The sequence below is a fragment of the Scophthalmus maximus genome, chromosome 2 (assembly GCF_022379125.1).
Source record: "Scophthalmus maximus strain ysfricsl-2021 chromosome 2, ASM2237912v1, whole genome shotgun sequence".
Lineage (NCBI taxonomy): Eukaryota > Metazoa > Chordata > Actinopteri > Pleuronectiformes > Scophthalmidae > Scophthalmus > Scophthalmus maximus.
In genome coordinates this window covers 29,216,712-29,235,322 of record NC_061516.1, presented here as the reverse complement: position 1 = coordinate 29,235,322, position 18,611 = coordinate 29,216,712, and the positions used below count along the sequence as shown (strand labels likewise).

General features: G+C 43.3%; 1 protein-coding gene and 1 long non-coding RNA gene across 3 annotated transcripts; one reads left to right on the top strand and one right to left on the bottom strand.

The window, feature by feature from the left end:
* Nucleotides 1-4,606, bottom strand: LOC118300028. 2 transcript variants are annotated; one of them, XR_004790035.2, is made up of 4 exons: nt 4,465-4,606; nt 3,504-3,577; nt 398-530; nt 7-59 (listed from the first exon to the last, which is right to left on the bottom strand). It is a non-coding gene; the product is annotated as an uncharacterized LOC118300028 (long non-coding RNA). The 2 variants fall into 2 exon arrangements; XR_004790034.1 differs by lacking the exon at nt 3,504-3,577 and having other exon boundaries at nt 1-59.
* Nucleotides 4,607-7,555: 2,949 nt separating this feature from the next.
* Nucleotides 7,556-14,984, top strand: syt4 (synaptotagmin IV). Its single transcript, XM_035626999.2, has 5 exons — nt 7,556-7,945; nt 9,240-9,859; nt 10,019-10,342; nt 13,153-13,273; nt 13,695-14,984. Exons 1-5 carry the CDS (start codon nt 7,912-7,914, stop codon nt 14,012-14,014), a joined length of 1,419 nt encoding a protein of 472 aa, XP_035482892.2. The 5' UTR covers nt 7,556-7,911; the 3' UTR covers nt 14,015-14,984.
* The last annotated feature ends 3,627 nt before the right edge of the window (nt 14,985-18,611 follow it).

Sequence of the window (18,611 nt, the reverse complement as noted above, 5' to 3'; positions counted from 1 at the left end):
CTCGCCTTTCCAGATTCTATTAATTGCTTCTCTCTCCAGAGTTGCTCCTTCAGGATCCTCTGTGATTTAGGAGGCACAATAGATATACTGTCAAATTCTTTGGCATACAGTCATATCCTTTTGCAATAAAATGAACTTAAATTTCATCTTCTGTCCATCTTGTTTGTGCTGCCACATCACGCTGTATTACAAAATATCCCTTATCAATGAAAACTCCCACTGCTCCACTGAAAAACAAGCTGTTTTCAGACATGAACTGCGGAAAATGTCCAGAAATTTGAGTCCCCGACAGTTTCTCGCACACATCCTCTCCAGAAGATTTAAGGGAAGTGCCAGAACTTCGCTGCACGTCTATAAGCCACTTTAGACTCATGAAGGTCGCCGACGATGTATTTACCAGTTTCTCCTTCAGTTCGTTTGAGATTCCAGAGCCAAATAAGCACATCATGCAGAATGTTAAGCACAGGAGCCTGGTGCCTCTGGCCAAGGCTGCTGCTGCCATCACTGCTCTGGGAGAAGGTTTAATTCAACTGTGGGAACACAGGGAATGAAGTTTAATAATCATGTTTATATACTCTTGTAAATTATGATAGTTATCGTCTTTTTTCGTATTATAAGACAGGGCCCCACTCAAGGTTCATCTTATCTCACAAAACAAAGTTTTCCTGCCAAGGCCTTTTGAGCCCTCAGGCCCGCCGCCTGTGAAACAACACTTTGGTCATGCATCATGACATCCTTCAGTCAAAGACTGGAACAGGAAGTGTGTCAAGGCCGCGCGCCATGCCATCGGAACAAGATCGCTACACCACTCGGGAGCGGCAGCGGCAGACCATTTGCCCCCTTTAGATCTCGGCGTCGCCCTCCATCGTGCTCTGCTGCGCGCGTCAACCTGATGTGGCGTGGCTGTGAAACATGGATGGAATTATTTCTATTACATTCACCCTGTCTTCTTTTTCTATCGAGGAAAACTTATTTCGCGATAGTTATCTCTATCATTTTATCACCCAGCCCTAGCAGCGAGATCCTCCGCGTGACATTGGCACCTCAATGGCAGGCGTGTGGCGGGTGTCAGAGAGAATTCACTACCATCATGTTATGGCTACACGCTTGGTTTGAGTCTCAAAAAGAATTTATTTTCACTCTTACTGATTATTATTATTATACTTATTATCATACTTACGTTTGGTGAGGTTTAGGAAAGAAAAAACTGGGTGCAAATAGCATTGTTGGCTACTGACACATGGGTGCCTATAGCATTTGCCAAAAACAAAACACAATGGTGCATCAAAGTAGCTGCTAATAAACAAAACAATTATGGAGAGAAATTTAACCAAATCGGCAGACACAAATCAAATAATGACAAATCAATCTGCTTTTCTATATTTTGATTCCAGTATGAAGATACAGATATGGCTCTTCCAAGACAGACATTTAGGCCTACAGACAAAGACAATTATAAGATAAGATACGCCTTTATTGATCGCCAGAATGGAAATTCTGAGTGTCAGTGTTACACCCTGAAAAGGGGAGATGTGATTAATCTCACGACACGATGCTTTCGCTCTGGCAGCGTCATGGAGAATTGTGTTTTGATTCAAAAGGGTTTACAAAATAGTGCAATATATACATTGATACAGAGTTCTTCTGTAACATTGTTACAATTCTCTGATGTTCTCTCTGATAGATACACACAAAATAGCCTGTACTTCATAAAACTGTCTTGAACAAACAAACTTAAATGTACTTCTGATAGACGAAAACACATTATAAACAGTTGTACTTATATGTCTTTTCATGTTACATCTTTCTTTTATGCACATTTACTTCTAGAGCAAACACAAATGTATTGAACATTCTTCAAACTCGATCATCTCAGATGTATTATTATTATTATTATGATCTCTCATCAGTGTCATGCCGTGTGCCGCTGGGCAGCAGCATATTAACGTGCAGGTATCACGTGACCCCTTCGTCCTCCTCTCGGCCACTAGGGTGACCACACTGAACACGTGGAGCATCGAACTCTGTCAGTAATGCTTTTAAAACAGGTCACACTTATACAGAACAAAGCCAAAAGTATTCAACAATCACCATTGAATTTATACCAAAATGTGGTACCTGAAAAGGGGAGATGGGATTAACTTCACCACACGATGCTTTCTCTCTGGCAGCGTCATGGAGACCGAGCACAGACTATCGCACTACTAACTAATCAATCTGGAGTGACATCTCCAAAGACTGAACAAACAGATAACAGACCAATACTGTCGAACAGATAACACACTAATACTGTCAACCCTTGTGCAACATTTCTGCCTGTTTGGTCCATGTGATTTTAATACTCATGGAAATATGAATACTGTTTTGTCTATTAGAATCCATGATCAAATGATACTAAAACTCAATCTATCACATCAGTACATGCTCCTCGCCCTCGCCCCCCTTACTGCAAGCACTACATCGGATCAAAGCCCCAGGGGTTTCAGGAGTCAGGACATGCCACGAGCTGCCAATTATTTTTTAAAATTCAGAGATTCTATGAACAATGTAATTCTCAACGGAAGTAATACAACCAAGCCTTACGTGTCCAATGCCACACAACAAACACCCACAAAATTCTTATCTAAAGTTGGATTGTGGAACTGATTAAGTTGGCCTGACGTTTTACAAGGGTACAGGATATTTATTTAATAAACAAAGGAATTGCCCTGACAACACACTATGGGATTCTGTCACGACCGGCCATCTCCCGTACGTCAGTTTTGTTATTTTTGTTGAGCCAACCACGTCCAAATTTTTTTCAAATCTTTCATTCCTTTAATTTAATTAGGCCTACTTCTGCCAAGGAGGTTAGGATTTCGCCCGCTGCATTGCACATGTACCTTACTTTTTTTCTATTTGTACCACTGTTTTTAAAGTATCGGAAGCGGCAATCTTAATCTCGTTACTTTTAAATTGACGATAAAGATATACTACAACATTTACTTTAAATCTGTTCTGACGCCTCTCTGACACCTGCCACTGGGGGGCCAGTGCCACTCAGAAGATCTCGGCCCTGCTGTCTGCAATGTTCTTTACCTATTCCCCTGAGTTAAAGGGAAAGTTCAGTGATTTTGAAGTGCGGTTGTATGAGGTTGATAAGGTAACATATTGACTATGCATAAGTAACTCATATCACCCCACTTCAAAATCACTGAACTACCCCTTTAATATAGAGCTCGCTCTAGATCCAAACACGTTCTGAATACTGTGTGGGAGTAACTCATGATATGCTTTCTACATGAAAAGTACTACTCCCATTAAGTCACAAGTCGGTGTACTTGCAGCGTTATTACATTCCACATCTGACTGGTTATGTCAAAACTACAAGGCCAAAATAGATAACGGTCTGGGGGAAAAAAGAAGGCGAGGAGCAGCAGTGAAGTAGAAATTACAGATACGCAGGACATGTTAGAGGTTGAAGTTAAGTTTCCAGTTCAGTAACACAGGACATGCACACAGACCTTGTCTCCGGCCTCGCCTTTATCGCTGCGATGCCTCTGAAGAAAGCAGCTGTTTCTGCAGAAACTCGAATAACCTTCAAAAGTCAGGAAAAATACTCGGATAAGAAGTCCACCATGTATCACAGCCTGTGATTTCTGCAGAATACTGTTGTGTACGACACTTGACAACTGTTTCTACATGTCCTATGTGCACCTACCAGCTACCATGTCAAGATATCTGGTATGATGAGGCAGATGTGTACGTGTGTGGACAAACGTGTGACATCCCACGCTGCCAGTTTCGTAGATAGTGAGAACAAAAGAGCTGTACGCCCACATGTGCTGTGAACCACATCTCGAAATAAACGTCTCCCGCTGAAACTGCTCATCGGCTGCTTCGACTTGTCTTTCTGCAAACCTCCTGAAACCTGAAATTCCTTACATAATTGGACTTCTATGAACTACTGTCATAGTCCACTATATGTATACAGCTGACCAGCACAGTTTTGACACACTGCACATGTAAAAATCACACAGTCATTTTGATGAGCCCCATCTGAAATAACAAGGGGGACTTTGAACTGATATATTGTACACTTGACATAAAGGAGATATTCAAATCATAAGACAACTTAAACCGACCAGACGGACTGACAAACCACCGCCCGGGGCCTTGTGTTGTGTTCTGTATTGTGTTCTGTGTTGGGTTCTTTGTGCTCTGATCTGCCTTTTGTCTTTCGCATCAACATACAACACAGTACAGTGCAGTGGAATATCTGATTACAAGCTGAATGAGGTAAAAAAAAAAGAAAAAAAGTGAAATAAAATCTGGAAGCGAGGTGCCAAACCCTCCCGTGTATAAAGCTGAAAAGCCAGTGCTGTCTGAAGGGAAGTGTTTGAATTGAAGCTTGGAACCTGCGTATTTAAAAAAAAAAAAAGAAAAAGTAACACAGGAAAATTAAATGTTGCAAGTGACACGTACCTTTCGTCGATGAAATAGTGGACAAGATATAAAGTACATCTGAGGCAGTCTGTGTCTGTGTGAATGTGGAGATTAAAAGAAGGAGAACAAAACTTGACAAAAAAGAAAAGGAGGGGCTTGGCTCCAGGCCAAGTGTGTGTGTATGAGAGTCAGGGAGAAAACTCTGAAGAGCTGCGGCTCTCGCCTGAACAGGGGCGTACGAAAACCAAGCGGGGGCCAAACCAGAATAAATCAGTTTTAATAAAACATAAAAAATGAAACTATAGGCAATAAGTAAGATCATGTCAACAGAGTCCGTGCTTATGCAGAAAACATAAGCAGTGTTTAAGTAATTATTTAAGAGCCGTAGTAATCGAGTAGCAAATTCAACAAAGGGGTTTACAGCGTTGTGTTAATACATAGCGAGTAGTTGATTGGTTTCCCAGTGTTTTGGTGATACAAAGTGATTAGTGATTGTTTTACGGTGTTTTATTGATGCATAGTGATTAGTGATTGATCCACAGTGGGTTATTGATCCACAGGGTATAGCCTGACTCACAGTAGTTCATTGGGTAGTAGAAATTTGGGTTATTTGTTCCACAATATTGAACATCGAGGCATGGTGTAAGGGATTGAATTAATTATTAAAATTAATGGTGAATTAACAAATTGCAACCATATGGTTTGACAAATTGTCTTAAAAACGTAATTGAATAAATCCCAATTATAAGACATTACTTCCTGCTTCTTCAAGCTGCCAAAGAACGGACACGAATTAGAATAATAAGATCCTTAAGCAACCCAGGAAAATGAGTGTAACACCAGCAGCCATTGTGGAGACTAAGCACCCACAATGCATGAAATACATTCAAAGTGGACTAAGGGATTAGATCCCTCCTGGTCCAGGGAAGGCACGTTCGATGTAGGTGATTTGACACTAGAAATTATAAAAGTGTTCAAAAGCGAAGGTCAATAATAGAGAAAGAACGTGAGGGACAGATTGAATGATCTTAAAGACATGAAAACAGAATCAGACAGAAAATATCAACAACAGGAACTTCATAACGCCGCAGGCCTTCATCCACCTCTGACAGAAACTGTGAAGATAAATGGCGATTTTGAACTCATGGACATGATATTTAAAATGTCATGGTGTGATTTAACATGAATATATATAATTAAATGGGGGAAATGTTATGGAAAATTGTAACCTTTTCATGTATATGTGTACTTAGGCATTTGAACATCGACAACAGAGAACATGATGTACCAGACAGCTGCTCTCTGTTTCACTTCCGCAGTGTACCAGACAGAAGTTTCACTTCTGCAGTAGAGAACAAACAACACCTTTGTATGGAAAACCTTCTGTGTGATGCAGACAACTGACTTGCAGCAACTGTTGGCCCACACCTATGCATGCATCGCCCTACTGATGGTGTAACTTGCCGTGGAATTTTGTCTATCCTCCCCTGAGAATCTGTTAAGACGAGTCTTCTCAGGCACCAAGCGAGGTCGACCTGTCTGTGGCAGGCCACGACAATCATCGTGCAGCTGAAGTCTCTCTCTCTCCCAAGGTGTCATAGTCGCGGGGAGATGACGACATTACCCTGAACTAAATACACCACAGAGACCGGGAACAGGCAGATTGTCTTGGGGCACCATACACCGACCACCTTGTTTATCTGTGTAAACGAACCAGAAATCTCCTTGATATATACATTGAGCTCTTATCATAAATACTTCTGCTTGAGACGTCCACGGTCTCCGTCTCCCTGAATCAATTATTCCTTTTCATAACTGTCCTGCTCACTCCCCATTCTGCGGAGATCTCACCCAGCAACACGTTGTGCATGTTCTTTCATCACTTTGTGCATGTCCTCTTGCAAGATCAATAAAACCAATGCTTGTGCTCCAGATCGACAGACTGGGTCTTTATTGCACAGACAAACATAGATCATTTCCATCTCAACTTGAATTTCCATCATAACACACACACACACACACACACACACAAACACACACAAACACACTCCTTTGAGATTTATCGTATCCGAAGAACATTAAGTAAAACACACTAATCTAAAGGCCTCTCAGGTCGACCACATATGAAACAAAACATGTGACAAAGAAAGACTGTCATTGAGAGTTCTATTTCGCGGTTGGAGTTACTGATTATGAGCTTCATCTAGAATGAGTCCATACACAGAATGTGATGTCGGAGTCTGACATAGAGAGGGGCTAACACAGCCACTTTTTATATGCACAAGAGGCGGATGGTGTGACCTGGTTTAACCAGTAGAAGTGGTAATCGAAAAAAAATACATTCTTTACTATGGCCACTAGGGGTCCGTATTTCATCATATTAATGTTGTACCAATGGGTAATTCAGAACACTTATATTTTTTTTTTATTTTATTCAAGGGACAATGCAACAAGAATTGTCCCAAAATATTACAAACCCTTTTCTTCTCTTTTCCTTTTCTTTGTTTTTTTCTGTCCACTCCTTGTCTTTTAGCTGTGTTCGAGAACAGCGCAAAGAATTACTAACACTTTACACGTACACTGTCGGATGTTATACTGTATTTTGAAAACAATAAAACTGTTCTTAAACGTGATCATACTGGACAATGCAACTCGGGATACAGTGGTCCACGTGATGTCTGCAGGCAACATCCTCGAGCAGGATTGGCTTCAGTCACCTGTGAGCCTAAAATACTTTGAGTATGAACTGTGAAATGTATTCTACAGCAATGTGCAGGCGGAGGACTATTAAATGAAGTGGTCCTGGGGAACTGACCTGGTGTTCTGTTCCGTACCAGTCTGTATCAGACCAAAGCATCACTGCGTATCACTCCATTGGCCAAATTGCCACTGGACAGGACCATGGCAACACGCGCGCGCACAGAAAGGGACGCAAGGGACAGAGATGCCGACCCAGTCCCCCCCAGCAGTCAGTCAGGGAGATTGGCAGCAGCCTCGTTGTGCTGCTTCACCGGGGGTCCTGATTTCACGGACCGCCTACGTCACGACTGCGTCAGCACCGATGACCTCAGCGTTACCGGTACGGGAGGAGGGGGGGAGGGGGGAGAGGGGGGGGGGGGGAGAATAAGCAGGGTGTTGCCGCCCCTGAGACACACTCACGCATCGCAGAGCGTTACAGCAGCAGGGTGGGAACAGGGCGCCCCTCCATCTCTCTTAATCATCGAGCCTTTCGACCATTGACCCTCATCGGAGCCCGCCGACAACCTCACGGAGATACACCGCAGGGAGAGAGACAGACCGACGGGGAGAGAGAGAGACACCGACCGACGGGGAGAGAGAGAGACACAGACCGACGGAGAGAGAGAGAGACACAGACCGACGGAGAGAGAGAGAGACACCGACCGACGGAGAGAGAGAGAGACACAGACCGACGGAGAGAGAGAGAGAGAGAGAGCGCAGGACCGCGTCAGCACCTCGGACAGCGACATGGCGCCAGTGGCGGAGGACGGAGCTCAGCTCGGTGAGTCCCCCCCCCCCCCCCTGACCGACCTCCCATTGCCACATCCACCTGTCTGTTGTTGTTGTTGTTGTTGTTGTTGTGGTTGCTGCTGTTGCTGTTGTTGTTGCTGTTGCTGTTGCTGTTGCTGTTGTTGCCTTGAAAGTCAGGACATTAGGCTGAAATATTGCTGAATGGGAAGTAGAGATGACAGAGACGGTAAGAGTGATGTGATTTAAAATCATCCTGAGCTGACTGCCCCTCCCCAGTATTCACCAATGGATGAGAGGGGGGGGGAGAGGCATGTCTCTTCACATACGTTCGAGATGGATGATGCTACACCTTCAAATATCGCAGCAAAGCACGCTCAGAGAATACACACAAAGGCTTAGTGACATCTGGAGTAATACTGTAGAGAATACAACAAAGAAATATGTTGTAAACAAGGTGTCACCCACCCTGAATACCCCCCCCCCCCCCCCCCCCCCCCCCGAAAGGGTGTTAACCTGAGTGCTTTTCCACTGAGCCGCCCTCCTAACAGCAGGAAATGGTCTGCGTTTCCACCGATGAAACAGACCTATTAAGCTGCACAAGAAGGCGGCATTGCTGTTGTCGTCGAGTCACAGTTCAATGCCATGAAACAAAGAACTTAAGCATTCAGTGGCAGATATCCCTGTAATATGGCTCTGGCTACAGACAGGCTGGTTCCTGTCTGTACTGTGGTAAGGTATACAATGCTTTGCACAAAACATAATCTTTAAGAATCTATTTCGCTGTGGAAAATGTTGCTGGTTCTCAATTTTGCTTTTGTTTCCTTTTAAAAGTCTGTTCATCAGTCAAATAAGGCTTCCCTATCCTGCACTGCAGGTCTGCATATCATCGCCTGATTATGGTGATGCTCCTTGTCATTATCAAATTGAATGGAGCAAAAAGACAGTGGCGTACATCTGTTTCTCCATTTGTGCTAGACCTGTCATCCGAAAGTCAACCAGTCACTCGATGACGTTGTGCCGTTACTTACACCATCTGTTTCCTGATGAAATGCTGTGGCCATGCTTGGAACACAGAAGTGATGATTCTTCTCCAGGGTTGGACAGATTGATTGTTGTTCTCATCTCCATCTGAGTCAGGACTGCAGCCTGCGTCAGTCAGAAACACCAAACGGACTCAGCTGCGTCAACACAACAAAATCTCTTTAGACTGCAACATGAAGAACAGTTTTATGTGAGACTTTTTTTCCATGGGGGATGTAGTTAGATGTTTAATTAACATTATTTCCCCCCTCTTTCCCCCACCCACTCCCTCCCTCCCTCCACAGTGGCAGTGCCAGTAGGTGTAGCTGTGGTGAGCGTCTTTGGCCTTGTCTTCACTGTGTCAGCCTTTGCGTGGATCTGTTGCCAGCGTAAAAACACTAAATCCCAGAAGACACCGCCTTACAAGTTTGTTCACATGCTCAAAGGGGTCGACATCTACCCAGAGAGTCTCAGTGGCAAGAAGAAGTTTGCTGCACCGGCCAGCACAAAAACAAACGACAGCAGTAAAACCGATGTTAACGGAAACTGCCACACTGCGACACCGATGAGTCCGACCGGCACCAATAAACTGGCATCAAGTCCCAACGGTTCCAGATTGGCTCTCCATCTGGATCTGGAGAAACGGGATCTGAATGGCAACTTTACTACCAAACCATTTCACCACCACCACCAGAAGGTGCGGAGCTCCCCGGACCTTGAGCTGCCGTCTCCCCATGCAGGGTTCACCCAACATGGTTTAATGGACCACGGTGACCTCCCTTCACCATCCAGCACCCTCTCCAGTCAGGCGCCCACTCCAGCTGTGGACAAGCCCAACAGAGAGGAGAGGGAGAGTGGGTTAGGGACACTCCACTTCTCCCTGGAGTACCAGCCAGAGAAGAAGGCATTCATTGTCCACATCAAGGTACTGATTGTGTGTGTGTGTGTGTGTGTGTGTGTGTGTGTGTGTGTGTGTGTGTGTGTGTGTGGGTGTCTTTGCAATCTGTCTATTGATAGAAATTGAAATTGGCTCCCCACAGTCTTGAATAATTGATTGATTGGTTGATTTTACTTTCTAATCCAGGAAGCCCATGGGCTGAGCCCAACTGATGAACAGTCTATGACCTCTGACCCCTACATCAAGCTGACCCTGCTGCCAGAGAAAAAGCACCGCGTGAAGACCAGAGTCCTGCGGAAGACTCTGGACCCTGCCTTTGACGAGACCTTCAGCTTCTACGGGATCCCACTGGCCCGAGTGTCGGAGTTGGCCCTTCACTTCATGGTGCTCAGCTTTGACAGGTTCTCCCGGGATGAGGTCATTGGGGAGACCCTCGTCCCCTTGTCCGGGATTGACTTATCAGAGGGGCGTGTCCTGATGAGCCGAGAAATCATCAAGAAGAATGTTAAGGTAAGATTTTTTTTCATCAGATCCACTTAATGATTGTTTTGATAAGAACATCTCCAATAATAACATATCCATCAATGCAACATCAGCATCTGCATCTCAAGTTTCCAAATGAACTGCAACATGGCAGTTTAAAGGAAAGATATATAAACCAAAACTTTAATTACTGATTATAAAATCTGCATCTTAAATGAAAGTTACATTTTTTAATGTAATCTGTATGTCTGCAAATACCTCAAATTCACTTTCATTGTCGCTGTCTGTAGTTACGTTAAAAATTGTAAATATGAAATTAAGCCAAGTGGGAAAGCAGATAGGAAGTGTAGTTCTCTGTGGAGACAGAGGGAGATGTGTTCTCACACATGGATACTGAGGTCTGGGCTTGTGCTTAGTTGGAATGCTGTCAGTGTGAACCCATGGTTTTCCTTTTTTTTTGTTTAATATATATATCTTTTGAATTCTGAAACAACTATTTGTTCTGAAGTCCAGGAAATATGTCGTTTAGGTCTGCATGATCAGTGCATTTCAATAGCCAGCTTATATTGTTTTTTTTATTTAGTAATTTTATTAATTTCCAAACAGCATCTTATAATTGAAACAGTAATGCAGGATGTCTGACTCACATGGACATTTACATTCTGAGTAGTGTACAGAATATATGGAGTGATTTCCACACCATTATGGATCCGTGGGTTTGTGGTCAATAATCTTCTACTCCAGACTGACTGTTCCTGGCAACCGTGAGCACCACAGATGTACTGTTGCTCATTTTCAGTCAGACATCTTTCCTCTTAGAGGAATGCCATGTCACCATACCTGGGAGATCAAATCCCCACATGTACAATACTGTATATCCATTTTCTGTAAAGGCACTGGACTGAACTCAGATTGATTCTATGTCTGGTGAATTTAAATGATGGAGTGTAAGAAGATATCTACATCCTGTTTTTAAGGTCTTGGGTCGAGTATACAACAGCGCTCTATACACTGTTAATAGATGGTTTGGCTGAGCATTTGTCCATTTTCAAGTGGAATGTGAGAGAATATCAATGTAATTATAGGCGTGTGGGCTGATATTGTACTTTGCAGAGCTCTGCCAAAATTGAGGCTCTGTGCCTACCAGATGGAAGTGGATATGTTCATGTACATTTGTACCTTCCCCGGAGGAATATGAGATATCTGTTATTTGTATAAAGATCTCTGAGACGATGCAGTGCTGGGAAACATGGCTCCAGTTCATGGAAATATAAAAAGGTTGATTGCCTCTCCGCAGAAGTCCGTATTTTTATCATCAAGAGGACAATAATTCTGTTTCTCCCCACATATAGAATAACCATATTTTTTCAATTCCATTTCTCATTTGGGTCCCAGAAGAGAAAAATTGAATGAACCTCAGCTGTGGAGACGAATCTGTACTGCATTTTTGGGAAAGGGTTTTTGTGAATTAATCAATAGAACATTTGTTTCAGAATCCAGGGTTTGCAGAGGTTTTTTCTTTTAGGTTCTTTTATTGGATTGGATGTTGGCAGAGAACAAAAATACTTGACCTCTTTTAGTCAATTGCTGTGTATCGGCTGTATTGTATAGTCTCTTTATTCAAAGAGAAAGTCCTGACTAGCAAAAATGTAGTGCAAAGATTTTTTGCTGATGGTGTAGCAGAGTTCATATTGACACACTTGAATTAATGAATTGACTCTATTCAGTGTTATATCTGATTCTTTTTTTGCCTAATCTTCATGTGGTTATATGTATGAAATTTAGTTGCTCATTGGCTGAATTTTCTCACTATGTGACATCGCTGTTGTTCTCATGATTGGAGGCACCTCTTTGATAACAGGGTGGTGGCTCTCTTTGTCTGCATGGCATAGATTGTGTCCTAATGCTTTGTGCGAGAGAGAGAGAGAGAGAGAGAGAGACGGAGAGAAAGAGTTGAGTATGCATGTGAGCACGTAACACAATGAATTGATAGAAATTGTCACAAGCGGCGTCGTTTTTGACCAGTTTTCACTCTAGATGAAGATAAAAGCAATAAAATAAAGCAAAATATGGGCACTTATTCTACACAATAATAAATCTATACAATGTCCCCATGGGAGTGAAAGAGAAACACACTGGCAGCATATACGCATTATGTAGTTTCAGAGAGCAGAACATCGGGTCAGAGGTAGAAATCGTCAGGGTGCTATATTTCTCACTACCATGGCAACCCAGAAGCAGAGGCGTGATATCCTGTTAGATGTGATCGCAGTGTCAATTCTCTTAGGTGCGGACACAGGCGTGGACATGCATTGTGGAGCAGTTACACAGTGGAAGCTCTAATGCAGAGAAGAATTAGGGAGCCTCTCAATGATACACGTCTGTGCAAGTTAAGATATGAGAAACATTCACTATAAGCAGGTGGTGGTTATTTAGTTGACAACCATTTAATCATCAGCACCGACACCATTTCTCGTACGTCTGCATTTGTCATACAGCACTGTTGATAGGAAATACTTATTTGCTGTTTTTCATTGTAATGTAGATTCAGCAGTTTCCATAGGCTTGTTTAACCACGGATAAAATAAGTGTGTGTATGTGTGTGTGTGTGTGTGTGTGTGTGTGTGTGTGTGTGTGTGTGTGTGTGTGTGAGAGAAGAAATAGGTGTGGCTGTAGACAATGAGGATATAATGCAGTGATGACTACTCAGTTCTTATGGTTGGAACATCAACATGTTGAAGGGCAGCTGGGCAAGTGTGATCGCAAGACGATCTCTTATATGATTTTCATTTCCACTCTATTTTGCTCCCACTCCCCCATCCCCCGTCTCTCCACAGAAGTCCTCAGGCCGCGGCGAGTTGTTGCTCTCCCTGTGTTACCAGTCCACCACCAACACTCTTACTGTGGTCGTCCTCAAGGCTCGCCACCTGCCGAAGACTGAAAACAACGGACCCACAGGTACGTTTACTTTAAGCTGAACCTTTCATAGGGGATCAACACAGATGCACACGAATGCATGTGTGCACACACGTCATTCTCATAACAATAACCAGATGCGAGCAAAATTATTCTGCTCTTTCTGTCCCCAAATGACTTGGGGGTGCATAGTTGCTATAATGATGCCACCATACTGAAGTAATTTGATCAGGATGTGATAGAGAGTACTTAAGTGACAGCCCCACAAAGACAAAGTGTTTACATAACCAGCCTATTTTGTCCTCATTTCTATCATGCATCATTTCCGCTCTATCGATTACCGTATTGATCTGGCTTAGGAATAATATGCCACTCTGCAAACACTGCAGCGTTGGAAATTCAGCGTGCATTTTTCCCTCTGTCCTCACTTTCTTCATCTGCTCTTGTCATTCTTCTTCTCCAGATCCGTACGTCAAGGTGAACATGTACCACGGAAAGAAGCGTGTGTGCAAAAAGAAGACCCACGTGAAGAAGTGCTCCCCCAACCCAGTCTTCAATGAGCTCTTTGTCTTTGATCTGCCGTCCGACGAGGGCCTGAGGGACACCAGTGTGGAGCTGCTGCTACTGGACTCAGACACAGGCAACTCACGGAGCCCCAACACCGTCCTCGGGCGCCTGGTGCTGGGCACATTGGCAGCTGGCACTCCAGGCGAGCACTGGAGGGAGATCTGCGACCACCCGCGCCGCCAGATCGCCAAGTGGCATGCCATGTCGGAGGATTAGAACGCCAGGGTGTTGGTGGAGTCTGGTCTGGTGTCCATATCCTATCAGGCCCAACTACGAGAGGGATGGAATGAGGATGTGCAGGATTTATTGTCCTGCTAGCCAATACCCATTGGACTTTCAGTAAGGGTGGGTGGGAAACAAGGGGGAGGGGAATTTGATGTTTTGGGGAGGGCAATTTGACGTGATGTCATCATTCAATCAATCATTCAATTACTTATCTTTGAAGTTATTGGGGTTCATTAGGGAAGGCGGGGCAAGACAACGGGAACCCCATAGCTTGAATCAATCCCAAAGACTGTCACCTGAAATCACTTGGTAACATGCAACATCATCTCCATGGCAACAACCAATTGTCACGGTCACCATGTGCAGTGCAGAGCGTCTTAAATGTCACTATTATTCATCTTCTCTTCTTCTTCCCCTCCTTCTTCTTTTTCTTCTTCCTCTTCTCTTTCTTCAGCTCATGCTTCTATAAATAGTAACCTAGGCCATCGTATTAAAAAAACACACCAACAATACAATGCTGTAAAAATTGTTGATTATTACAGTTTATTTTATAATAACAATGCTTTCTTCATAAAGATGTAGATTGTTTTTATTTATGTTTTTGTTTTGTACTCCTTTGGTTGATTTGTTTAACACATTTTGTAAGTATAAGTGGTATTTCATATATCATTACAAGAAAGCCTAAATTAGGTGGTTTGAGTAAAAACTGGAATAGACTGAGTGCAGATGGGACAGTAACTGAGGATGCATTTCTGTGTGTTTCAATATGAGAGTGCTTGTGCTGACGCAACCGTGTGAGTGTGTGGGTGTGTGGATGTGGATGTTAGCTCTGAAAAGACGAGAACCACATAATGTTTACTGTTGGTGTTTTGTCCCCTTTACTGTGAGCACAAAGACAGCTGAAATGTAAATGTGTGTACCTTACTATAAAACATGGCAAGTTCTGAGAAAAAAAACGTAATTTGCTGTCTTATTTTCAAATGACTACATGTGACCTTTTTGTGTGTGTCTTCAGAAGTACACTATTACCACTGGAAACAAGTTGCAGCTAAAATATTCAAGTTCTGGACACCAAAATCTCAAAAGTTTAGAAGAGAATATCTACACTGCTGCCAGGCTGTTTAAGGAGTCTGGCTCATAAAAGCCTTTACCAGCAAACCTTTTATGAGACATATTTTTAAGCATATTTGAAATCAAAATATTAGAAATAAAATACATACCATTTCTTTAAGACTAATCTCACTCTTATTTCATTTGATCATTTTTAGATATTGTAACATCCCATCATGTCACTTTGCAGTTGCACTCTCCATGAGGTAAAAGCCTCTGAGGATAAAACAGCACAGTGTCTGAGCATTGACTCGCGTATGCATCCTCACCCCCTGCACACTGGGGATGACATCATCGGGCCCCTTTCCAGGTCTGATGATGTAATGACTGTCGAATGGCTAAGTGCTTAGGGATGAAGTCATCAGGTCTGAATTTGATATCAGCTAAGTGGTTCAGTGAGGGAGGGCAGCTGGCTCAGCATGATCACTCCCCCCGTTTCCTTCTCTCTTTCTACAGATCTTTTTATCACCCCTCTCCTTTTTCGGCCTCTGTCGCGGGCTCGCCCTTCGTTCCCCCCTTCCTCCAGTCTCTGGTCTTACACTGGCACTGTCATCCTTTGGAGCAATGAAATAGACCTGTGCAATGTGCAACGTCCCTCCCATCCGCCTATTCCTCGTCTCCTGCAGCAATCCAGTTGCGATTAAACCATTTAATTGGAATGAATTTGAAAGATGGTGGATCAGGGCACTTACGCCTTTCTGCATGCGCACGCGCACACGCACGACCTCCGACTTGTCACAACGTGGCGACGTTGCCCTGACGTTTTCGTTAGCATACAGACAGCACACACGGCTGGAGTAGGTGGCAACAGCACTTTGTGTCAAGTCCCCTTGTCAAGTTCTTCCTCAGCTGTTAGCTAGTTTAAGATGATTGGCTTTCTACCTCATGAATTCCATGTCTGATATAGACTCTAGTAAGTTGCAAATCGTTTCGCTGGAAATATTTGTTGCAATGTTCAGTCGAGGTCGTTCAACAATGTAAAAAGTCACTGGAGCATCACAAGGTGTACGATTACTGTCAAAAATAAAAAATAACCATGTAAGAATGTGCCCACATTATTTGAACAATGTGCGTACTACATGATGATTAAAGTCAGTGAGAAATATCACTGTGTGCCGAGAAATCCCTAACAGCATAGTCTTTTGCACAGTGATTTTTTTTTAATGAATTTCTGTTTGAAATCGTAACCAGTTTGCATCACTTAAGCAGCATTTTCAGATATGTTATCCATATTTAATAGTACCTCTTTTGCTCTGCCCCTTGCTCATTTACATGCACACTTATATGTGGCAACAAATTGTTTGTTTAATTTTCCATTGGACTTGCTGCTCCTGGTCTTACATGGAGCGTGGTATATATTGCAAATCAGACCTGTAGGCTTGAAGCACAATATTCCTCTCCTCTGAAGCTTTGAGAAAAGATCGATCTGCCGATGGAGGTGATGGAATGGGAGGCGGAGAGCTAGACTGGAGAAGAGGAGCGGGGAGTAGATAGATGGAGGGAGGAGGTGAGACAGGAGTTGGAGGGAGGTGTGGGGAGGAATGGCATAGTGCCATGCTGAGACAACAAGGAGAGAAGTGACAGGGGACTGAAAAGAAAAAAAAGAGGAGCAGGGAGAGAGTAAGTGTAGGGCATGGTGAGATGAGTCAGCAAATAGCCTGATGGGTGTGGGTTTTGCAAACAGATATCTATTTGGGTGTCCGTCATTTACTGATGCTGAATCAACAGCAAAGGGCTGGGCTGAAGAAGTTGAAAAAACACTAAATGCCTGAGAACTGAATCTGAAGACTTACACATGCCAACTATCCGATGACTTTTCACGATTTCCATCCATCCATTCATTCCTTCCTTGTCTACATTTATTTCTTCTCAAGGTTAAGGAGCATCACAGCTTATCGCATCATTGTGAGAGCCCCAGCCTGTCGCAGGGCCGATGCATATATAAACGGACAACAACCAGAGACACCAAATCACTTGACCTACATGTCTCAGGAGAAACCCAGCACCTTCGATCAGTCTCATGTGCATAATATTGAAATATTGTAACATTATACAGCATGATGTTTTTCTACCTCCACATTCCACATACGCTAATTTTCAGTTATACTGTATTTCGAAGGAAGATTTCAAGATATTTTCTTTATTCCTCAATGGGTGAAATTCTGCAACTCTTCCTTACTCTTAGGTTTTCCATCACCTTCTGTCAATGAACCTGACATTCATGATTCTGACCAAACATATTCTATCATTTTGTCTTTCAGACCTTCAGTTGCGCACACACCTCCTTCCCACCACTACCATGTGCTCCAGCTTGTTCTAGTGCATACATCTCAGAGTTTCCACCAGGCTTCACTTCATAACCAACGGTGTCTGATCTTCAGGTAGACCCTGTTCTTTCTTTTCGTATGGTCCGTCACTGTTAATGCATTTTACTGTTGTTAACCCGAGTACCTTCAAATTGACCTCTCCTTGATTTGAGGTCAAATGTAGAGCTGTAGTGACAGTGTATAAAAGCTCCTTTCTGTTAGCATTATTAACAGTGATGTATGCTACTAGAGATGAGCCATTCTACTTTGTCAGCGAGCCTCATTTTAAACTGTTGTCCGTGTAGAGAGATCTGTCCCCTCTGGACTGCGGGATGGAGAGGATGAGTCATCGTGGAAATGACCTTCACTCAGGCAGACAATTAAACAAGTTTCCCTGAGATCTTTACGTTTTGCACAAACGTGCGCGCACGCACACGCACACGCACACACACACACACACACACACACACATAGGGGTACATCCAGCACATTCGTATGCATATCTCATAATACACCGATCAGCCACAACATTAAAACCAGTTAGTGGTTTTTATGTTGTGGCTGATATTATTACAAACAATTTCCGTGCATGTTTCAAACAACCCTGATCTCAACTTTAACGTGGCGATTGCAATAAACTTCTGTTTCACACCACACACACACACACACACACACACACGCAAACTAATGACTTCATTTTAATGGGGATGGAAGGCTGCCTATTAGTCAGGTTGTGAGAGCAGAGCACAGAGAAATACATTAGTTCGGGGTTGAAACCATTAGGAGGGAAAAAGGCTTGCAGTGCATTTGTTGATGAGAGCAAACTGTGGCTGTTGGGGAGTTTCAGTAGCTACTTAAGTGATGAGACTAGAGCGTGTGGCAAACAGAATGTCGCTGCACAATAAAAAAAAACCTAGTTTTAGACTCTTTCTTTAACTTTTTTTTACCCCCACAACATTTAATTAGTCAGTCTGAGAAACCCTGAATGGAAGTGCTTCATTTGATTACACCATTAATCTGGGATAGGCAGCCATTGTGGAAGTCTGGAGGTCTGCAGACCTTCATTCCAAACAGCAGGCGGTCTCACTGATTAATAGCCCTGCAAGGAAGAACTACTACTGCCTTTTGAAATGAAAGTCTGCAGATTCCGGGCAGTCAATGCCCCATGACTG

What these genes read in the sequence shown, in the direction of transcription:
- syt4 (XM_035626999.2), top strand. Translation starts at nt 7,912, where the DNA reads ATGGCGCCAGTGGCGGAGGACGGAGCTCAGCTCG. An exon ending in GGAGGACGGAGCTCAGCTCG is followed by an intron (nt 7,946 to 9,239) that starts GTGAGTCCCCCC and finishes CTCCCTCCACAG; the next exon opens with TGGCAGTGCCAGTAGGTGTA. An exon ending in CATTCATTGTCCACATCAAG is followed by an intron (nt 9,860 to 10,018) that starts GTACTGATTGTG and finishes TTTCTAATCCAG; the next exon opens with GAAGCCCATGGGCTGAGCCC.